Raw genomic sequence first — 25212 nt, forward strand, 5'->3', positions numbered from 1 at the left:
AATAAGATGAGATAGAGGATGATTTACTGAGGTCATGCAATTTGTGATGGTCAGTTTTGCGGGCCTCTGAAAAATCAGGGAGATTGTAGTGGGGGAAATATGACCACCTTTATTCTACAGTAATATAAATAGGATCATATAGTTGTAGTGACAGAACTGCATGGTGTCAGTCATCTGAAAAGATATTAGCAGATAAAATATATGCTTATAACCAGGGTTTGAATTAGAAAGTAGCTTTCCAGGGAGCCCTATATTCTGGTGCATGCTGCTACTTAAATATGTCATACAAGTCTACTGCTCTACTGTTACTACTACAGACAATTAATACTGTCAATGACATTTAATAGACATTACATAAGACCACTGTTTCAAAATCAAAGAATAATCAGAGCAAAAAATTAAAAAAAACATAAAAATCACAAAACCAGTTAGAGGAAACAGGCAGTGTTTTTCTGCCTCTCATTCACATCCCTCTAAAATTCAAAAGGTGAAACAATAAAGAGAAGAGACAAAAGAAAATAAGGATACCTCATGTGATGTTTAATGAATTTTTTTTACTTAAGTAAAAGTACAAGCTTTTGCTTGGTTCAGAAAAACTTACTTGTTAACTTTAATATTTTCACACAGTTATTGCTACTTTTATGTAAGTTAAAGTATTTTCTTCCCCACTGCCTATAACTAAAAAACAAGTCTTAGGTTCAGCACCCACAAATACTGTATCATCATTTTCATCAGGTATACTGTTTACCATGTTCACGTTTGTGTGTTGGCATGCTAACACAGCATTAAGCACCATACAGTCTGGTTCTGCTGGAGGTTTCTGCTTCTTAAAGTTTTTCCTCATTAACAGCACAGTGCTTGCTCACCCTGCTACTATAATTGGTGGTGTGTCTGTATGTGTGTCTGGTTGCTCTGATAGCCTCCAAACTTTGCCAAAACTGTGCTCAGAGGTCTGACATGAGTTTGGTCCCATCAAACAACACAAACTGCACCCATAGGGAGCGCAACAGCAATGTTTTACACTTTAAATGACCTTAACTCTGTGACCATTGACTCCAGATCATTGGTCAGAAGTCTGCCATAATTTTGGTTGTACCAACACTTGCATCCATAGATGGCACCACAGCAATGTTTTAGACTTTAAACGGCCATATATCTGTGGTTATAAATCATAGAAACGCAATTCCTTTGTTGTTGTCTTCCTTGAGTCAAGACCTGTGGTTCAGCTGCGCCCATAGGGGGCGCTACAAGTGTTTTAGATTTTAAATGGTTATATCTCAGTGGTAGGAAATCGGAGAAACACAAAGAAAAAAAACTTTTTCCGTTGTCTTCCTTTGTTTAAGACATCTGGTCAAGCTGCAGCTATCCATGGAAGCCCCACCCATTCTGTCATTGTGATTTTTGGCCACAACTGTTTTTCACAAGTAGTGGGAAATACTGGATCTCTGTAAATAATATTGTAAAGAGTAAAGTCCAGACCTGCTCTATATGAAAAGTGCCCTGAGATAACTTAATGATTTGGTGATATATAAATAAAACTGACAACTTGATTTGACTATAAACTGACATAAACTAAAAAACTGAAACCCTGACCTGATGATGGAACTGAATGAAAAGTTAAGAGGATCGTCATAATCATTAGGATTCATCCTTTGGGGACCACAAATGACAAAACTTTCACAGATACCCATTTATTATTTGTCAAAATACTTCAGTCTGGACCAAAGTGGTGGAACAAACAGCTGTCCTACATTGCCATCCCTAGAGCCACGCCGCTATTGTGGATCAAAAAGACTTGATAAGACAGAGAGACCATCTAGACTTGTTAAATGGCTGGTTTATATGAAGCATTCAGAGGAACACGCTGTGGAAAATGAAAATCAGTCCAAAAAAGAAAGGTAGATAATCAGGACGTGTTTGAAGTGGTTAGATGATGCACAGTTGAAGCTAAACTACAAAGTCCTCGTTCCAAAGGTAAAAAAAGTCAAAGTCACAAGAGTAGAACTACATGAACACACACACACACACACACACACACACACACACACACACACACACACACACACACACACACACACACACACAGAGCGGTGACAGTATTCAGATGAATTTAGCTTCTCTTTGATCCGCTGAAAGCTGTCATTCACTCTTAGCTCTGCTTCTGAATTATGCATACTGTATAAAACAGGGATGTGTTAACTGTCTGGAAATGCTGATGTTCTCCAGTGAAATCCTTCACAGGCTGTTTAGCGCTCTGAGGACCAAACCACAGAGGAAACACACACACTCAGGTGTGCGTTCTGTGATACCGTGTGTGACTCCACAGCTCGGTCAGCCACAGGACATTTGGATTCTGCGGGTCACCTCTTCCCACAAGAGAGCCAACAGCCTATTAGAAGCTAATCAGGCCTGGAAAAGCTATCGATCTGTCCGGCCATGTCCATTCAGTCCACTGACGCACACATATACTGTATGGAACCATACAGTTACTCAAGCTGAATTGTACTGTAGAGTGGGTCTCTTAAAGCTGCAGGCAGCCAGGAAAGATTAACACTTCAATTTCCAGGTCCCATAATTACATGGTAATTACATGGTAATTACATGGTAATTACAACATAATATATTTGAAATTGCTTCAAAAAATCCTCAAATTTCATGGTTAATTATGTGATAATTAGCAACTACAGTTTTCATGTAGCAGGTGTTAATTACAAAGCAACATATTTGAATTTCTCTGAATTTACCTGCAAATTAACCCAAAATCTCATGGTAAGTATGTGATCATTTGCAAGTTTAGTTTTCATGCAAGGTGGTAATTACTATACTACTATTACTATTTGAACTTTCTTGAAATTAACTGCAAATTTACCCAGTTTTTTAAAATGACAACCCTCTACATGAAAACTGTACTTGCTAATTATCATATATTTAATCATTAAATTTGCAGGTAATTTATGGGTAATTTCCATGAAATTTCAAATATATTACTTGGTAATTACCTCCTATTTACCGTGAAATTATGGGACCTGGAAATCGAAGCGTTACCAAGATTTGAATGTCAAAACTCTGTAAATCTGTAAATCACTGTAAAAAAATAAAAAAAAATAATTAAGTGGAATCGACTCATCTTTAAAAGATTAATTTATTCAAGGTAATTAAACTTAAATTTTCTAGTATTTCTTTTCAGAACACTTCAGAGCTTCTTCTGAATTTAATGTTAGGTAATGTATGAATTTAATGTACATAATTCAATCAACTCATTAAATTAAGTTTCTAGACTTGCTGTTTGTCTCTAATACACTTTAAAGGGATAATTCACCCAAAAATGGAAATTCAGTCATTATCTACGCACAACCCAAGAAAAACCAAACCCTATAAAATGCCTCCATACTGTTGGTCTAGTGTGATCCAGATGGTAGACGCTGTGCACGAGCACGTTAACATGACTCCAGACTTGGATGATACCAGATGAGCATTGTTATTTGTTTTGAATCATTACAAAAATACCTAAATTCTTTATTGTTCTTTATTTCTTCTTTTTCTTCTATTTCATATTCAGTCAACTTAAAATTTGAAGGCAGCCACTACCTCCTTAAAGGTTTAAACACATAGTTTATATTCACATTACTATCTTTGAAATAATGGACAGTTCTTTTATCTTTAAAAACTAAAATAATAATGCAAAGCCATTCAATTGGGTGCAAAAAAGTTCCATAATAAATAACATAATATCATCAATCTACAATAAATGCCACCAAAACATAAGCCGGCAAAAAGGGCAGTCCAAGAAAGTCATGACATCTTATTTTAAGATGATTACATTTTTCTTCTCTGAGCTGAAATAAATAAAGTTCTTCTCAGGCCCCCTGCTTTAGATTGCATTAGATATAAAGTTGATACACCTTGCAGGTACGGTGTGGTACCTGCTATTGATTTGTCTCGTTTCATCTATTTTTCAGCACGAACCGGCAACAAACAAGTCTGAAAAGTGGACTGCACAGCTGTCACACAGTCTTTTTGAGATTTTTAGATCATTTTGTAGCTTCCAGTAGTGTTCCTTTTGTATTTAAATCCAAAAAATCAGATTTAGATTTAAGAATGTGAAGAGACACCGCCTCAGTCGATATAAAGGGCTCATTGTAAGGTGACAGAAACACAACACTTCTTATTTTCAGGTGATTATAAATTAATGAAAACATACTTATGAATCTTATCTTCCATTTCTGACATATTCTGCCAATAGATCCTCTGAACCTTCAGTCTTTTCATGTGACATGTTGTGTCTGAGCTGCGTCACACATGAGAAGACACAGATGCAGTACTGTGCTGTACGTTCAGCTGAGAGTAATCAATATTATTGAGTTTCATCTCACAGGAGAAGGGCCTGCTAGCATTTTAGTGGAATTGAAACATGCTGTCGTTTTGCATCACATCACATCAGTTAGGTACATTACACTGTGAAAAAAAAAAAAAAATAAGAGAAAAGGCAGAGTTTCAAGGCAACTGCATTCACTAGATGTTTGAGTTTTGAATCAAACTCTGTTTGAAGTTTGAAAGTTTATATTATATTATATTATATTATATTATATTATATTATATTATATTATATTATATTATATTATATCAGATCATATTATATTAACAATTTTTCACTTCCACTTCAACAAGTTTACTCAACAATTTCTACAAACAATATTAACTGGCAAAACTTAAATTGAAGAAATGTAGCCTTTTTTGTTTTTACAGTGTAAGTTTAGTTCCCTACTCTGTTTAAAGTTTGAAAGTGTTGCAATAAACTAAACAATGTTTTGACGACATAATCTTCCGTTGAGATTATTTACTTTTCTTTTTTAGATAAACTTGAATCTTTAAGGTTATAAAGATAAAAACATAATATTATTATGATCTTATATTATTAAAAATTCTTCAATTTCACCTCAATAATCTTATTCAGCAATTTTTCAAACATTTTTTAGGTCTCTAAAACCCAGTGTTTCAAGTTTATCTAAAGAAGAAAAGAGAAAAGGAAATTATCTCAACAAAACTTTATTAGTTGGTAAAACTTCTATTGAAGTAAGATCCCTTGCCTTAAAATTTTGCATTTTGTCAACTTTTTTGTTTTTAGTGTAAGTTTAGAGCAATACTACTAAACAGTGTTTTGCTGCCCTATAATCTTTTGTTGAGATAATTTACTTTCCTTCTTTAGATGAACTTGAATCTTTAAGATTATAAATCTAATAAAATAATCCACATTTTAAAGGGAGCTCTGAAACTGATTTGTCATTATTTGATTACATGAAAATTAAATGGTTGCAGTTTATATTATTATGATTGTATATTAAGTTATATTCTGTTACATTATATTATTAATTGTTAAGTCTTCACTTTCACTTTGTGCAACAATTTTTGAAATACATTGGTCTCTAAAACTCAAAGATTCAAGTTTATCTAAAGAAGAAAAAAAAAAAGGAAATTATCTCGACAAAACATGATTAGTTGGCAAAACTTATATTAAAGTAAGTAGCCTCAAAATTGTTCCTTTTCTCAGCTTTGTTGTTTTTACAGTGTCAGTTTATTGTCCTGCAGCGTGTTTATTTTGGCTGGGATGTTGTCTGAGCTTTACCAGCATAGGAAAAAAAAATTGTAACCTGCTTGTTAGATGGATTTCATGGATTCAGGGAGGCGGGTCACAGTTTCTCTCTTGTTGTTGTGCGTTGCCTGCCGATACTCATTAAGCAGAGAGCACTCGTTCTGTTTCGGGAGATTAGCCTCCTCAGCAGAATCTTCGCCGCTGCTCAGATTCATTGGGAGCTCCCTCTAACAGCAGAGCCTTTTCTGCCAAATCTAACTGCATCTCTGACAGAAATGAAGCACGGCATTAGTTCAGGCAGACTAACGTCCAATCATAATCGTGCAGGTGTGTAACGCGGACATTATAATCCGACACTATCGCTGTCACTCTGCTGATTATGCCAATGCCAACACGGTTTGCTGCTGCAGCTTCTTCCTCTACTCCAGCCTCCTCCTCCTCATGTGGTATTTTGTGTTGTCGATTTAGGATTCATGTTCCTGTGGGTGTTTATTAAGGAGGATTAGCTCACTCAGCAAAATCCTCGCTGCAGAGCCTTTTCAGCTAAATCTAACTCTACAACCTGCTGATGTAAATGAGCAATTCCTTGATGTAGGTTCCTCTGACTGAAGCCTTTCATGATATCTGAATATTATCAGACGAAACAAGACATCACCCTGTCCATTTCTTTAACCATTATAATATATATGATATATTATTATTTTTATCATTATTATTATTATAAAACTGTACTAGACCATTGTTATCTGGTTTGCTTGTGAAAACAGTCGTATTTTAAGAAGTTAAAGTTTAAAAGTTTTAAAATCTTTACTACTTTTTATCACTACTGGCATTTATATGAAATTATGCAGGAAAAATATTCCAGTGACCTTTATTGTGTTAGGATGGAGGCATAAACCTTAGAGACATATTGCATATTTTAAAACCTGCACAAAAAAACAAATTATGGAAAATAGAATAATACCATAAACATAAAAGTGAGCTGAATGAATGAAAGTTTAATGTGAATTTTAAACCACCTTTAAAGTTGCATCTATTGATTTTTTGGGGGATACTTGGGGGCGGAACAAGCTGTAAACACAACATCTGCTTTATTATCACCTTAAGTTGTTTGGCTAACATCAGAAAACGTGTGCACATTCACACATCCAGCAGACACAATTCATTTGCTGTGTTTGAGACCATTTGATGAAAGTAAGTCCACCACCTCCTGAGAAGAATATCTGTTCTGCTGCTGCAGCTGATGAGAGCCATGAGACTCAACCAAACCAACGTGTCTGACCGTGAGACCAAAACAATGAGCTGAAACATGCTAAAAAGCTCCACGGAGTTAAAGGGACCATCTGTGTTTTTCCAAGGAAAAGTTTTTGGGCTTGCTTGAGGTGGCTTTTGCCTTTTTTGAAAAAGAGTTAAAGCGCTTAATGGGAGATGGAAACACCGTGTCAGAACAAGTTCAGAATGAGTCATCTTGTTGCTGCCTCTTTATCTGCAAAGGTGTAATGGTTTTCTGACTGGAGAATCAGGGCCACCTACTGCTTATTTTGATGAACCAACTCCTAATTATCACATAACAGAGGATGGAAACGAGCAGTCACTTATTGTCTTTTGCTGATTGACTTGATATTTGCAACAAATTTGGAGCAGACGTCCATGATGGCTGCACACAGATCTGATGAAACTTTCCTCACATTAATACATGAAACTAAACAAAATGTTTGATGATCATGTTTCCTACCATCTGAGGTTCCACTGGTGCTCTTTTCATTCTGCCACCTTGTTGCTCCCTCTTCTTCTACAATAGCAAAATGGTTTTCTGACTGGAAAATTAGTGCCACCTACTGCTTATCTGGACAAACCCACTCCTAATCATTGCACGACCTTAGCGGATGGAAGCAAACATTCACTTGCATTTTCTTTCACTGATTTATCTGATATTCAGTTGAAGTTGGAATACATTTCAGGGCTCAACAATAAGGATCCCCTGACTTGCCTGACTGGACAAGTGGATTAATTGTTGAAGTAATTTTTCATGTGAAGATGGCAGAATATGCTGCTTTAAACCTCTCAAACATGGAGATTTTCTTCTTTTGTTATCATATTAAGCTGAACGTCTTTGGGTTTTGGTCTGAAAAAACATTTAAAGACATCACCTTGGACTTCAAAAGAAAAACTGGAATAGACATTATTCTATTTTCTGACATATGATGACAGTTAATGCTAATCTTTGTTATTTCATAACCATTAATAAATAACCATTTGTACAGGGGTAACAATGGACATCAGGCAAGTCAATTTCTGACAGAGAAAGTGAAAAAAAACATTAATGTTGTTGTTCAAAAAGATTGGACTTGGGACTTGTGTGCAAAAGAGTTGGTACAGTTGTCCATAATTTTGCACAACAACCACTCGCACATGGTTGAATGATCAAAACTGATGAGCTGATTCTCAGTGAAAAACTCTTCACAACTTTCATTTCTGTCACACAGACATGTGTATCCCATAAATACCATAAATGTTATGTTTGTAATGTCTATTAAACTGGCAAATCCCAGGTGACAGTAATGATGTAGGAATCAAACAGATGTCATTTTGTGTTGAGTTTTCTATAGAAGCAAAGGTACATTTTCTGTTGACACTGCAGGGTAAACCCAAGTAAACTGAAATGAGACAGTTAATTTAAAAGATAAAAGATAAACTGGTTTACCCACCTCTGAAACTGAATTGAATTCAGTCTAAAAAACTCAGCTTGACAAAACTTCTTTACTTGCTGAATGCTGTTGTGCATCAATGTTTTAGACTCGAACCATAAGTAAGCAGTCAGTGTCGACAAAAAAGTAAAACAAAACAGATTTTGTCTCTGTTTCGACCGGTCTGTCTGGGGATGCTTGGGGTGCCAGTTAGGTCAGCGCCTGGCAATACTTGGTCAGTGTTGTGAGTCAGTTTCTTTTTTTAGTTAGTCAACTGGTTCAAAATCGGAGCATGTAAAAGAAAAACCTTCCTAGAACCCTTAAGGACACATGACCTAAAGCAAACAAAGCCAACAAACTGCACAATACCACTGCAGATCGCTTTCAGTTCAAAATAAGTGTACTGAGGTAAATAACAGATTAAAAAAAAAAAAAAAAAACGGCAACAGAGAAATCAGAGGAATCAGTCCCTTCCAGAAAACCCAAAATCCAGTCTGTGTTTTCAACCAAAACAATCCCCCAAAACAAAATTCACTTCCTGTTCAACAGTTCAGCTCAGTCTGATACAAAAACTAAACAGTTCAGTTCCACACAGGTGAAACTTTCACGGACGAAAACGAAAGACGGACGCCAAAAACTCTCTCTGCTCCGGCAGGACGGGCTCACAAAAGGAGGTGACTGTGGACACTGTCTCAGGAGTGGAGGTGTGTCTGTGACAGTGAGGGACAGTGATAAACTTTAATAACCTTCTGTGGTACTGACAGACAGACTGACTACAGTTTGTATATCAGAAACATTTGCAGAACTTGGTGAAAAAAACAAAAACATTTCAACAAGTGTGGCTCACAGCGACACAACAACTTTTCATTTTGGTCATTTACTGACACAGAAACTAGGTTTTGAAGCTTGAATGACATGTTTTGGGTGATTTACTACTTTTTGCAAACATGCAATAGAGTTTTGACGTTGCATGAAACAGCTGTGACAACTGCACTTACAGTTTAGAGAATGATAAGACTGTTTTTGAAAAAATGAGTCAAATCGATTGAGAAAAACTGTAAGATGAAAAACACTGATTAGTTCAGCTTTAACATCTCACCACTGCACAATAAGCCTTAGATTTTACCCTAAAATAATCTGGATAAATCCTATGTTTTAATAGAAGAAGAATTCAAGCTGGAAGAAACGACTGAAGAGAAGTTTTTATGACTGACATGTACCAGTTTGATGGCTAAAAAAATCTGGATCAGTCCTGATTTTAACTTTGACCCTAAAGGTAATGCAAAATGAAGAAGTGATGCCCAAAAGTCTATATTTTTTGAGGACCTTCTGCACCCACAAAAGCATGGACAATCAATAGAAGATGAATTCAGGCTGAGAGAAGAGATTGAGGGGAAAATGGACTGAGTTTTTATGATGGAGTGGAGGGAAAAAAAGAGGAGAAATGTATTCCCACGTACCACGTTGATGCCTCCGGAGTTTTCCAGGCTGCACATCCCCTCCAGCGGCGCCATCCCGATAGTGGTCCCCTTGAAAATCACACCGCTATCAGACCCACACACAAACACACACACACACACACACACACACACACACACACACACACACACACACACACACACACACAGACATAATGAAAAATCAGTTAACCTTAATCTCCTCCGTTCTCACTCAGGGGCTCCACAGTGGCTGCACATTGATTGCAGATGCAGCGGCGGAGCACAGCGGCAGACATGACAAGCCTTACAGATGTGGGCAAGGTCGTGTGAGGAACCTCAATCCACCGTGCAGTCTCCTGGCATTTGTCACTTAGCATCCAAAAACAAAATCAAGCCCTGTCTGACGAATCCAAACGAAATAGGCCCTCTGGTATCAGCACAACTAATTATGGAACAAGAGGGGCCAACAATTTACTGCTTATGGATGAATGTACAAGTGTGTGTGTGTGTGTGTGTGTGTGTGTGTGTGTGTGTGTGTGTGTGTGTGTGTGTGTGTGTGTGTGTGTGTGTGAGTGAGTGTGTGTACGCCGGCAGTCAAGCTGTGATGCTTCTACCGCCGGCGTGCTGAGTTGTTCAGCCCAATTACAGCTGAGTGAAGCGAGATCTTTGGCTTAATAAAATCTCTGTTTAACTAATCATTTGTCAATTTAAACACTAACGAAATATGAAATTATCGGAGCCAAAGCTGGGAGAGTTTCTGTCATTAGAGCCACACAAACACTCATCAGGGGACAGGAGGTGTGTGTGTGTGTGTGTGTGTGTGTGTGTGTGTGTGTGTGTGTGTGTGCGTGGTGTTAATCAGCTTTCTTATTAGCTGAGGTACAATGATGATTATGAAGCCGTGCGTTAACATCAGGAGGGCAGAGAGTCTGCAGGTTCTCACTGCAAACACAAACTAAAGCAGATCATTTTCACTCTGTAGTTTCTCCCGAGGTGAATATCAGAGCAAGAATGACAGATCGATACTAAATGTGTGTTTGTCACTGCTGGTTAGAGCAGCAAAAACTGTATTACAACTTACTTTAGTAGCGAGTAACTTAAAACACAGACAAACTACTTTATTTATGTGAATGTGACCAGGGGTGTGGAGGGTTACTCTAAAATGTGTTCTGATCCAGTTACTGATTACCTGTTAAGAATCGCAGTGTTTAACTAACATAACTTGATTACTTTCCGTTACTTTTGGATTGTCTGAAATGCTGGCAGTGTGTCTGATAATGTCTAATAATCTAAATTTAAGTCTAGTCTAATTACATCTTAATGTTTGGTAACTGTACTGCAATACAGTTACCTTTTTTGGATTCTAATTAATAATAATCTGTTACTCTACAAGCCTGGATATGATGGATATGATGTCATTGTCTGATATCTAAATAGTTTGATCAGCAGTCTGATCAAATAAGGAAGCAGCAGAGTCTGAAATTAACACCTGCCAAGCTCCAAATGTGACTACATTTATGATTTTGTGAGTAAATCTCAGAAGCCTGTCAGCCACGCTGCTGGATAAATACACTATGTTCCTGTGGTCATGTAATAAAAAAACCATGCTGACAGTCTCTACTGTGTTTTGGTGTAATTTATTAGCAGTGGTTCCCAGCCTTTTTTCATTGGAACCCCTCCTACTTGTATCTAAGGAAAACTGAACCCCCCCCCCCCCCACACACAAGCTTGAACATAGACTTTTGTATAAACTGCAGGTTCATAAAGGTGCTGGAAAACCTTGAATACACTTGAATTTTAATGTTTTCAAAGTTTGAAAAGTATTTGGATTTTGGATAAAGTGCTTGAAACTGTTTGAAATTGTAATCACATTACTTCCATAAATAAATTACTGCCTGACTGAATTAGCTAGTCAACTTTTTAGATAAAGAAATACAATAAGTCAGATATTTGCTGAGCCAGATAGTACGAGAAGTAAATGAATTATCATAAATTACTTATCATGAATGATCATGAAGTACTTAATATTTACCAAATAAGAATTTAAAATTTTAAACTTAAAATTAAAATAAAAAAAGAGAAAAAACAAACAAAAAAAAGGCAATGAGGAAAAAATGTGTTTTAAACATTTTAAAATGTGTTTTATATTTTATATTTTGCCCCTTGAAAGTGCTTGAAAAGTCTTTGGAAAAGGTGTACGAACACTGAAATTGTGATTTTAGTCGACATGTGTGAATCTGATTTTGAGGAGCTCGGAACAGACACAATCTTGGGGACCCCCTGTGATTTGTGGCGCCCCCCTAAGGTGGGCAGGGACCGCAGGTTGGGAACCAATGATTCGTAGCATTGTGCTTCTGTCTTCTTCCCAGTTTTTGGTGCACCTTGTAAACTCTGAAATCTACACTTGCATGGCTGCTAAGGTCGCACAGTTCCACAGTTCTTATTTTCATAAACTACAGCTCTCATTTCTGTTGGTAAACATAATGATGTTTCTTGTGGGCGGAGCTTAGGTGGTGGCAAAACAATTCCCTCAACACATTAGTGAACACTGTCCAGCCAGTTTTGTTGCCTTGTTTTTTTTTAACTAAAACTATATGTGTTCTTCTGAATATGTACAGTCACTCAAGCTCCAGGACCATGACGGTTATTTGAAAGTGTTCACATTAACCAATAGAAGCAGACTGGCCGACCTGTACACGCCCACTCAATGGATGGCCAAGCTACAATTTGCTAATTTAACGGTCTGCAGAGTGACTGGTGCTGCTCCGTTATGAATATTATATTCCACTTCTACCAGGTGATCTCACACACCAGTCCTTTAAGAACATGTAACACAATAAATGTTCCTTCCTTGCCACTTTTGAATTGGCTTCTCTGGAACACTGGTGTTGTGATATACTGTATTGTGATGTTTTAATTTAGTCTGATATTGTTTTCTTGCACCAGATGTATCTAAGTTTTATTGTCTTGTATCGACTCGCCTCCTGTCGCTGCCTCTTGGCCGCTGTAAAAGAGAATTGGTTCTCAGTTGACTGATCTGGTTAAACAAAGTTGAATAAAACAAATAAACCTCTGGAGTCGGTGGAGTATTTCGTTCCCAAACTTGTTGGGAAAGTGAAAGCAGACCACAGTCTCAGATGGATGCCACGCTCAGTGTCGCATGATCAATTAAGGCACACAGATGTTCATGTGATTTTGCCGTTTGTGTGTTTTGTGAACTGCTGTCATGTTTGGAAATTTTAGCAATAAATCTCAAACTTCTATTTTCTGCCTTTGCAATACAACAAGTCTTTCTCAAAGCCCAGTCTGTTTCACTCATTTACATTACACATGGATCTGCTGTGTCCACCTACGCAAGACAACAGTATGAGAAACTGATAAAGACAGTCCAGTTCCTCTGCAGAGGCAGGGTTTGTGTTTTTCCAACACCTTGTCTACACCGGCTACATGATTGAAGTTTACAGTCACAGATAAGACTGTAAGGCGAGAGCAGCTAAGCGGCTGCCGTCGGCAGCTGTAGCAACAGCTGCAGTCTCTCGTCAGTGTGGATCTGTTCAGCCACGGTGCTGCTGCTCACTCACTCACACGAAAGAGCAACTTGTAGATTGAACTACACGCAAATATACAATTTTATATGTTTTACAAGCCATAATGGCATAAAAAAGTAGTTCAGAGTGCGTCCCTGAACGGCATCAGATGAGGTCACATAGGGTGGTGGTTTCCCTGACCCCTCCACGCACAGTCTGCAGGAGCAGGTGGTGCAGCGAGTCCGTTCAGCTGTCATATAAGTCAGTCTGGTGAGTCGGTCTCTTTATGCAGGCTGCAAAAATTCCTCGAGTCGACAGTTTTCCTAAAAGAAAAAAAGAGCGGTGCTGCTGTCGTGCCTGGGTGAAGAGACGGGACTTCACTGCTGCATCTGGAATGAAAAATACGGCTGTGTGCATCACGTCTCGCATTTCTCTCTGTTTCTGTCTCTCAGCTGATGTCTTACTCTTCTTCTCTCCCCTCTAGTAGAAAACTGAATAAAACCTGACACATTGATCGCTGCACATTAGCTTCTGTTGTGAGTATCAGTATTTTTGTCAGTATTAGACAAGACTACAAACTTCACTACAAAGTAAAGTGAAATGACAAAGTGTTGTGTGTTGATTGTTGTCATTTCTCCTAATCCTGCCTGGGACACTCAGAGTAACAAAATTGCGGGCTGATGTTGGATCCAGTGTCTCAGTTTTGAGGGGCACAAAAAACAACCTAACAGACCATCTTCCAAAGGTCACTGTGGTGTGAAAACACACTAACGTGGAGGTATATTTTCTTGAATATCTTGGATATTTCAATGCATAATTTTCCCAAAAAATGCTGATTCATATTTGTTGGTTTGGTTGGTTAGGTGTAGGCATTAGAGTGAGATTGGGTAGAACAGCAGGGGAAGAGTAGGGCTGGCGATGCCAAGAACAACAGTGGGATCCATAATAACGTGCCATGGAGTGTAGCAATGCGGCAACAACTGGCAGCGAGATAAAGACTACAAGCAAGTAAACATGGGAGGAAAAAATTCAGGTTTAATAATCGTCAAAAGTTATTGCAAGGTCTTAAACTTGCAACAGTTGAAGTGCAAGCAGCAGCGATAACAAGTTTTAAACAATGACACATCATCACCACTTAAGTAAACTTGGCAAACAGTTGCTATTTACGCAACTTGCAGTTATGCGGCAACATTAACATGAATTTGGAGTCGCATTTGTGTCCACCTGATCAATATTAGTCCAGTATTCACTCTCTTTTTGCTCTGTTTTGGTCTCCACCAACAGTTGGCTCAGCTCAGTTCATCTCACCTCGCTCTGGTTTGGTTCTGTATTGTCTAAATTTTGTGTAGTAAATGGACTTGCATTTATGAAGCTATTTTCTCATCTAACAACTACTAAAAGCTCCTCCATAACTACCTGTCACATTCACTCATTCCCTTGTGCAATCTCCTACAATCAAACACAGATTCATACACTGGTGGAACGGCCATCAGGGGTAATTGTGGGTTCAGTATCTTGCCCAAGATCACTTTGGCATGCAGACTGAAGGAGCTAAGATCCAATCGACACTCTCCTGATTAGGGGACGACTCATTCTTTCTCCTGAGCCACCTGATAAGTAGTACCTGGTACCTGTGCCTGGTTGCATAAACCACCTCAAGTTTCAAACTTCAGAGCTAAGTGATTAGAAGCGTTCCATAAAGCCTTTTAGGTTGTCTCCTTGCCTAACTAGTTGATTCTACTGACCGCAGCACGTCTGTGCCACGATTTTAAGCATTTTGCCTGCCTGATTATGTTGATCTGCAAAGAGTTTGTTAATCTTCCTTGCTTTTTGTGCTTCTATCATTTATAAGCAAGTTACATAGTTAAATAGTTTCTTTTCTGTCTGTCTTTATAGTCTGCACGGGGTCTTTTATTTTGAAAACTGACCAGATTCTCTCTGCTTTTTCTGTGTCTGACTTCCTGCCCGCTCAATCTGCTCTGTGCAGACTGACACGGAATCCGTCAAAAATAGATTTGCGTATTTGAAGCAGAGTGCCGCTTCTTGGACGTGCTGAGGCACTAAGGCTTTCACCGCACTTACTGTCATAACACAGCACATGTGCTCTTCAGTTAGCGAGGTTATGTCACAGATCATTCTTAAATGTTACTACACAGCATTATTATCAGTTGTTAGCTAGCTTAACCAACACACTTAGTTAGCCTGTGTTTGTTAGTTTCAGTCATCATAAATTCAACCATTGTCTTATGTTGCACAAATTATTTCACTTTAAAGGAGTGTTATAAAAAATGTGGAAAATGATCACAAAGGATCTTCTAGCAATGCATAAAGCAATACTTCAATAGCTTAGGGCAAACACGTTGTTAGTGGGGTTTCCCTTACAAAATCCTAAGGAAATCCTTGCATACAAACGTAAGGGAAACCTTACCCAGAAATTCCACCAGGAGCGGCACGTCTGTGCCACGGTTCTGATCCGTCCTCCACACTGCTGCAGCACCCACCAGCTGCGTTTCAGAAGCATTTCAGCAGTGGAGCTCTTTGTGCTTCTACCATGGATAAGCAGGTTACATGGATAAATAGTTTCTTTTCCGTCTGTCTTTATGATCATGAGTCTGCACGGGGTCTTTTACTTTGAAAATTAACCGGATTTTCTTTATCTTTTCTGTGTCTGACTTCCTGCCCACTCGATCTGCTCAGCGCTAACTGACAGGGCATCCATCAATAGACTTGGAGCACATTTGAAGCAAAGAGCCACTTCTCCAACTGCTGCAGAATGGCCGTAACATGGCACAGCTGTGCCTGGTGGAAATTGTGGGTTAGCCTAAGCATAAGCCTAAGCCGGCACCTTTTTTGGTATCACTTCGGGTCGAGGTTCCAAGTGAGCTGAGCCTATACTAAAAGATGAAGGGAAAACACAACAGACCACTGATTGGTAAGAGAATTGTCACTCACATGACAACCACAACCACAGTCGTCTCATGGTGTGCACTCTAATGTATGATCTCCCAAAACATCCAGTTTTTTCATTTTGCTGCCATCTGCCTTTTCTGAAACAAAATTTGTTTCCTTGCAGTAACAAACAGCCACTTGGCTTTGAAGACGATGTCACCTCAGTTTCACATGGCGTCGCTATGACGATCAGCTAGGAATCATGTCTAAAACTGAGAAAAGTACCTGGTACCAAAAGTAAGTGGAGTGGAGTTGAGCCGTACCACACCGTGGAAACACGGCTTATATCCAGCAGCTGGTCTGGTGACTGCATCTGTCTGCTGTTTGCTGTTGAGCTTCTCACTATCAAGCTCTGCAAAGTTGAGCTGAGCTGCAAATTCAGCTGATAACCTTCTGCAGGTTCATCACTACCAGAGTCACCTTTCACATTGTCATTTTTTTTTCACACTGTCATAATAAAAGTATCAATTACAGCATCTTTAGGGACACACAAGGAGAAAACAGACTTGAAGTGTAGCATTATATTCAGGCTAGTGTGATTAATGGTATCTTTTTAATGTGTTTTCTGACATCTGGGGATAACTTACACCAACCCTGCTACAATTAAGCTGGGTGTATTTATTTTTCTAATAGGCATTTCTCTGCTTGACTGTGCTCTGTCTGCTGTGTTGGATCGTTCTGCCTAATTGTGTGCTGTTCTTGTGGTGTTGGTAGACTTTAATCTGATTGCAGACTGTTCATGCAGTGTCAGTTGTCAATAATCTATTTAGTATCCTGCTATGGCTTTTTTCTGCTTAACTGAATGTTAACCGTTGGTTTCAGGAAGTTAGTCTACTCCTATGCTTTGTCTGCACCTAGGAATGTGGGTAGGGTTGGAGACCTTTGTCCTGTTGCATGAAACACTTTTCTCTTAAATTTTCATCTAAGGATGCCTTTGAATAAAATGAATTACATAAAATCACCCTAAGGATTTTGTTAGGATGTTGTAAAGGAAAACCCTTTAATCCCTAAGTGTTTGCCCTCAGCTAATTAAGTCATGCCTTCTGTGTTGCTAGTGATCATTCTCCTCAGAGAATTTTCAGGGACACATAACAGTCCCTTTAAACTGAAATATCATCCGACAAGGTCTGAATTTATGGTGACTGAAGCGGAGGAGGAGACACCAAGGCATGTTTTGCAGAACGGAAAAAAACCTGTGGGACACTTGAAGCGATGTGCAGTTTGACATTAGGTCTAGCAATTTTACATGGGTTCTTTTGACAGCAATATGATATTTGCTGATATCACAAAGTCTGCCCTGATACAATTTCAATTCAATTCAATTCATGGACCTGCATTTAATATCAGATGATTTCGTATGTCAATTTAACACAATCTGTTACATTTATGTCAACTCACAAAAAGCAACTAAGTTCAACAACTGATTGACTGACTGAACTCTTCCAGGCTTCATTTGTGACACAGAGATGCCATGGAAAGCCATGTGTCCTTTCTCACTGTTACAGTAAACATTTTCATGTTTGACTTCATCAACTGTTTGTTTCTCAGCAGATTTCTCACATTGATTTTCTCAGCTTGCTTCTTGTCATGTCTTCTGTTTGTGTGTATTTGTGGTGGCCACTTACTTCACTTAATTTACTTTGGTTTATGTGTTTGTTATCATGATTTTGGGATTCCTGTTGGTTACTTCCTGTATTATTTTCTAGTCCTGGTCCTCCCTCATGTGTCTTGTCTTTACTTCCTGTCTTTGTCCTTTGCCCGCTCTTTTTGATTGCCATTGGTTTCACCTGTCTGTCTACCTGTGTCTTATTAGTTCTTTGTCTATTTAGTCCCTGTTTGTCTGTTTCTTTGTCATTTTGTCACTGCCTTTGTGTGTCTTCTGCGCTCCCCTAGCATGACTTCTTTGTGTTACCTGACTCCTGACTCTTTTGTTTCTTTGGACACTGGTTTTCACCCTCCTGTGTTTCGTAAGCTTTTGTTTTTTTATGAAATACATTTGATCTTTTTTCTTTCTATAATCTTTGAAGATATAGACATTCTCGTCTCCTTTTTCTTTTTGTTTTTCTCTTTTTGTCTATTTTGGAGAAGCTAGCTAACACAGGCTAACTAAATGTGTTAGCTAGCCAGTTAAACCAATTAACTAACAACTGACAATAAACGCCTCAATGTTCTGAAAGTGTCTAATGCTCACATTTTGAAGTACATTTATTATTTTAAATGGTAGAAAGTGCACTAAAAGCATCTTGAGGCACATCAAACTGCCGTGATGCTCCTACTCTGACCTTGTTTCAATTTTGGAGCTTCTATTGATGCACATCAATTATTGCTTTTAGCACATTTGAGCTTTAATGGTAACTGGTCAAAGTAAAGAATTGTAACCATGAGTAATGCCCATGGGCTGGATTGCTACATTCAAATGGAACTCATGAACTCATAATGACAGCACTGACAGAAAACTTCCAGTTCTTGATGCTGTGAACACGACATGAGGAGGGACATTAAAATGGGCTCATCTCATTTACACAGTAAACATGACCCCATTTGAACGCACCATGCAAGTGAATGCAGCAGGAGATGACACTCTAACACATAAAATTTACCACATTTAGGCTAGGTGATGGGCTCATATGTCTTAAAGTCTCCATGCCACCCTCTTGCTGCCCCATGAATCTCTCCCTAGATCCACCTAAGCTCCTCAGTAAAGCCCTTAGCATAGGGAGACATTTGAGAAACTTTGAAAGTTTACTCTGATCTGTTTCATTGTTATGTGTAGGTCTCTATTGTCAGACCATCACCACTAGGATCACTGCATTTGCTAACAAACGGGGCTGGGGGGGGCAATTCTGTAGCCAACTGAGCAAACAGCACTTGTGTTTAAAAAGCCAGCCCTTGTTTGAAGCTGCAGCCTCATCATACAAAGATTCTGGCACACAAAGACAAAGGAGGAGGCGAGTGAGACGACAGGTTAACATCGCCCGCTTTTCCTTTATCTGACTGACACGTCTATACTTTCCAGTCCTGTACACCACTGTTCTCACAGATAAAAGACCACACACCTACTCACGACATCACTGCAACCTCTTATCTTATCTACTCCACCCGCTCCACACACCTTGTCACAGAGAGGCTGTGGAACTGCCAGTCAGCCTCCCGCAAGACTGAATTCATCCCTGGCTGCGCCTCCCCCCTGTCTCAAACTCTCATAACCCTCCTGCACATACTGTTCTCTCATCTGTCCCGTCACCTGACTTGTCCTCCTCTCTGGACTCTCTCTGTCTTCCCCGCCTTGCTGCAGGCTCGCCCCATTACTTCAGGGCCTGCTGACAGAACCACCCTACTGGTGGAAAAACAACCAAAGCTCTGACGAAGCTTGACCTGCTTCTGGCTGCTCCTCAACTTCATCAAGTTTTCCCACAATACACCTCTCCTCCACACCCGTGCTGCAAATGGCTCAGGCCAGTCCTCAGAGGTTGCAAAAGTACACAAATTCCTCACTCAAGTAGAACTACAGATACTTGTGTGAAAATGAAGCAGAAGTACTGATTCAACTTCTTTACTGCAGTAAAAGTGAAAAAGTACAGTCTCTGAAATGTATCCAACATTTAAAAATAAAAAGTCGTCCTTTGAAGGACATTTTTAATGGTTGTTTCTGAGCAGAGTCACCCTCTCTGTCTGTTTCATCTTGTTACTTCTAAAACATTGTTATGACCTGTTACGTCTTTTATCTTGTTTTGATCTAGTAAGGTCTTTTTACTTCTTGTTATGTCTTTTATGTCAGTTTTGTCTTGTTGATATTGATATTGCAAGTTGTTTTTGTCTTGTTATGTGTTTTATGTCACTTTCATCTCTTTTAAACTCTTGTTACGTCTTTTTCGTCGTAAGTCATCTTCATCTTGTTACATATCATTATGATGATTTCCTCTTCTTATGACGTATCTTGTTACGACATTTTCGCCTTGTTACATCATTTATGTCATTTTTGTCTTGTTACATCATTTTACATTGTTTTTGTCTTGTTACATCTTTTGAATATTTTTTGTCTTATGCTGTTTTCATCTTGTCATATGTTGTTACGACATTTTCGTCTTGTTCTGTCTTTTATATAATTTTCGTCTGTTACGCTTTGTTACATTTTTTCAACTTGCATTAAAACTAAAGTAACAGGCTTGTTCTTATACCCTTTATGTTGTTTTCGCCTTGTTAAGTTTTTCACATCTTTTTCGTCTTATGTGTTTTCACCTTGTTACATCTATTACATCTTTTTCATCATATGTCGTTTTCATCTTGTTACATCATTTATGTCATTTTTGTCTTGTTACATCTTTTTACATCTTGCATTAAAACTAAAGTTAAGAGTCTGTTTTGAAAATGTAAGGAGTATAAGGTACAGATGTTTATGTTCAAATGTGGGAAGCAAAAATAAAAAGTTGTGAGGATTCAGCCACAACCCCAGTATGCACGGTCCACCAACTGAGCTACCACAAAAACCCATACCATCAGTTTTTATGAACAAACTGCTCTGTACTGACAACATAATGGCTTATGTTTCACTTCCACTTTATCCATGAAACTGTAGCTTTGTTTTCCTGTTTGGCTGACTGCTGTGAACACTGTCACATGAACTCTGTTGCTTGAGTTACTTGCCCTGAATAGGTGTGACCTGAACTAAAAAGCAACAGTGTTATTTTTTCTTTGGTTTGGACCAAATGAATGAAAACTACAGGTGTGAAAAAGACCTCATGGACCAATTGATTGTGTTTTGGGCTTTGAGTGGAGCAAAAATGGTTCTGCATTGACAGCAGAACTGTGGCTGAACAGATCCAGAGCAGACACTGACAGAGGACTCATGAGCTGCTAATGTGCTGCTTTTGTACACGGCTGGTATAGCTGTGGGGGTGTAAGTGTTTGTGTGTGTGCGTGTGTGTGTGTGTTTCTGACTTTAGCTTTCAGGGACACATCTCAGCCTAAAGAACAGTTAACTGGGGACGGTTTGTCCAGTTCCGGACAAAAGTTTTGTCCCCAAATGACCTTTCTTAAGTCCCGTCCCTTTTTGCGGAAACTTGGTCAACTTCCTGCTTTCCTGTACTTAGGTATGCTGTGTGTTAGGCTTGTCTGTGTTGAAAAGAAAACCACATTTTGATGATGGTTAAAAGATGCTGAAAAACTGTGAAGTCCACACACACACACACACACACACATATATACAGTCCTATCTGAATTATATTGGAGCTGACCTCTCCTCCACAACAAGTGAATAATTTTACGATGTGACTAAATGTCATTTATGACCCTAAAATCCCTACGTATTTAAGACTTTTAAAGGCCTAAAATTTAAATCTTTAAATGTAAGACTTTTTATGACTTTTTATGACACCACAGAAATCATGTTTCAACATTAACAAGCATATCATAGCATATATGAACAGGAAACAAGAAAGGAGAAAGTTGCTTGTGGTTCTGTGAAAATGAGCTGGACTTAGGAAGGATGAGTTGGGAAAAAGCCTATTTTGGGGTCAATGATTAAGGTTAAGTTTAGGCAGTTCGTGGTTACGGTGAAGGTTAGGATCAGGGTTTAACCCCAGTAAAAATACGCCTGTGTGTGTGTCCATGACTCACGTCAGCAGCTGGGCGTTGTCATGTTTCTTGCGGGACTTGAGCTTCTGTCTCCACTGGAGGAAGGACCAGAGGGTGGCGTTCGGCTCCTCGGTGACGATACACTGATCCCTGTCGGTCCAAACCTCCAGACCAATCAGAGGCACACGGATGTTCAGAGCCCTATAGAACTGAACACACAAAAGAAAAAAAAAGAATAAATATGTACCTGCACACAGGTTTGTCCACAGTCTCATCATAAGCTCCTATAACACAGTCTGGTCACATACGGCAATTTCTCCTCAATCTCCCCTTAAGGGCTGTTGAAGGACACTATTGATTAAATCCTGAAGAGGCTTTACTGGACAGCACATATTTGTGGACACTTTTCAATCACTCATTATTTACTTGAAGCATCAAAGACAGCAAACGTCAAAGCAAATTAGGAATAGATGGCATCAAGATATGCTCCCACTGTACAACAATATCTATTAGCTGTTGAATGGAGCTGTTTGTTCTCTGGAGAACAGCAGTGTGCAGCAGGAAAACCCATCAGCCTTACCTTATCCACGTAATTGGCAATTTCCATTATCCTCGTCTTGGTCTTTTCATAGTCTTTATTCTGCCGTCTAAACTGCAGGACAGGGGAGATGGGAGAGTATTAGCAGCATGAACGAGGTCAGTGGTCAGAAAAATAAATAAAATGTTAGAGACGATCCTTTCTAAAGTTCTTTGTAGAGAGTAATGACTCATGAAAACAACACTAATACCCGACCAGTCCTGCTTTACCACTTCTACCTGGCTCCATCATCATAATTATACAGGAGAGGACCATACTCTTATTGGTCACCGTGTGCTGTTACCATGGCATTAAAGTAGCAGACAGAGCCCTAAACGGACTTTTATGAAGATACAGCATCTCATCACTGGAGCTTAGTGTCGATCTGAAAGCCCTTCCACCTTTAGATTCCACCTAACTACGCTCCCTCATTAAGCAGACAAATCCTTCTGCCTCGTCTCCACATGCTTTTGCCGTGCTGCATCAGCTCCGAGCCCTGGCTGTGAAAGAGCTCCATTAGCTGCAATGAGATAATTGTTAAAGACATGGACCCTGCTTCCGTCCCACACTGTCATCTGATGGTTGTCTGACGTCAGTGGACAAATGTGGTGCTCACACTGATAAACCCAGACATATTTTGCTGTGACTGGAGAGTTACTGTCAGCTTACCAGTGTGTTGTCAGCCACTATGTACAGCTCCATGTACTTGGTTGTACCCCAGGTGTTCCTTTTAACCTGGCAGGAGACACAAAGGCAGATGAGAACATGGTTATACATCAATTTTATTACTTTGACAGATCAAACTATACTGTAATTTACTCTGTACTGTACTATACTATACTATACTATACTATACTATACTTTACTATACTGTACTATACTATACAGCACTGTACTATACTATAATATACTATAATACTATGCCATGCTATACGGAACTGTACTATACTATGCTATACAGCACAATACTATACTAAAGTATACTATATTATGCTATACTGTAATACTATGCTATGCTATGCTAAACTATACTATACTATGCTACACTATGCTATACAGCACTGTACTATACTATACTATACTATACTACTGTGGTAGGAAAATTATATGCTGAACTGCTATACTATACTATACCATACAGCACTATACTATACTATGCTATACTACACTATACTATACTAAACTAAACTAAGCTAAGCTAACATAAGCTAAGCTAAGCTAGCCTATACTATAGTATACCATACTAAACTAAACTAAGCTAAGCTAAGCTAAGCTATGCTATTCTATTCTATACAGCACTGCACTACACTATAGTATTGTAGTGGGAAAATCATATGCTGAACTTGTATTTTGTTCCTTATATTTGCTTCTCATGTTCTGTCAGACACTAACTGGTTCCTCGTCCTTGAACACACAGCTATCATCCCTTCAGAAGAACAACTTCTGATAACACAATCACATCCTGACTGTTCTGATAAACACCTCAGGTCCATCATGACCCAACCTCCTTTGTCTCTTTACCCTGTAAGACAGATTTACATTCTTAACTCATCATCAGTTCCTTTTACACTTTCTGTGTGACTGTGCACTGATCCTTTGCAAAGTTCTATTAAAACACCATAAATACATTTTTGGTAATGGTTTCTGTCTTTATTTTCAGATTTTTCACCACACTATGCTATACTGTACTATACTATTCTATACCATACAGCACTGTACTATATGCTAGTCTACTATAGTATATTACTCTATACTCTACAATATGATTCTATATTAGATAATATTATATTATGCTGTGCTGTACCATTCTGTACTCACAATACTATTCTGTACAATATTACACTGTATTATACTATTTAATACTACACTATATTATAGTGTACCATAGTTCATCATATTATAACTGTACTGTACTATACTATACTATGTAGAGGCCATTAGACGACCGTGTTTTTTTCTGGTGATGAGTACAGAGGAGCCAGCATTGTTTTATGAGTAATACATGCTGTCAGTATTTCTTTTATCTGACTTTTATTTGATTTCATTGAAGAATTCTATCTGTGGGGTCACCACTGCACTCAGACAGACAAGTACGTTATCCTAGATGTATAGATCCGTATAGAGAAGACAGGGTTGTACTCAGAAATATATCATTTAATCATTTAATTTTACACTTTTACTTAGTCATCTGTCTTCCAACACACAGAAGGATTTCATCCATCCAGACCTTCATCAGTGTGTACAAATACACAGAGACAATCACTGCTGGAGAGTGTCAGCTAATTTAACAGGTGAAAGCAGCCATCGATCACTGTGACTTTATCCAGAATGGAATCACATAGAGTTAACAGTGGACCGTTCATAAACATTCATCATCATTTTAAATCTTGTTGCACTTGATATTACACGGAGCTTGGATTACAAATGATAGATCTCTTGGAAGTTATAATGATCCTTTGTTTGATCCCTGAATGTTTATTGGCAATAATTGGTTTGAACTCTTTTATGAAATCTGACGTCCACAGTGATTAGCACAGCTGTTTCGTAAAAGTGTTTTTTTGATTACTGTTATTTAAAATGTCTGATTGACTGGTATATTTCAGCTGAAATTGTTTAGAGCTTTAAATCATCGGCTTTGAGGTTAACTGTGATTCCATTCAGGGAGGAGTCACAGTGATTGGTGTCATTCACCCGTTAACTCTATGTGATTCCATTCTATGTGAAGACACAGTGATTGATGATTGCATTCACTGTTCATTTAGCTGGCATCTCCAAGTACTGATTGTACTCCTGCATTCGTACACACCGATGGAGGCCGGGTGGCTGGAAACGTTCGGTGTTCTGCCAGACAGATGATCGAGTGAAAGTT

The 25212-nt window shown here is 38.6% G+C and overlaps 1 protein-coding gene across 1 annotated transcript in view; it reads right to left on the reverse strand.

Annotated features, from left to right (window-relative positions):
- Positions 1-25212, reverse strand: part of adam19a (ADAM metallopeptidase domain 19a) — a 300955-nt gene that overhangs the window by 50772 nt on the left and 224971 nt on the right. The window contains exons 7-10 of the mRNA XM_084711868.1: positions 23013-23078; positions 22347-22418; positions 21809-21975; positions 9738-9822 (exon numbers count right to left, since the gene is read on the reverse strand). Coding sequence (XP_084567994.1) covers positions 9738-9822; positions 21809-21975; positions 22347-22418; positions 23013-23078 — 390 coding nt within the window. The remainder of the gene's footprint in view (positions 1-9737; positions 9823-21808; positions 21976-22346; positions 22419-23012; positions 23079-25212) is intronic.

This window comes from Lutjanus erythropterus, chromosome 23 (assembly GCF_056507025.1).
Source record: "Lutjanus erythropterus isolate fLutEry1 chromosome 23, fLutEry1.hap2, whole genome shotgun sequence".
NCBI classification, from domain to species: Eukaryota; Metazoa; Chordata; class Actinopteri; order Lutjaniformes; family Lutjanidae; genus Lutjanus; species Lutjanus erythropterus.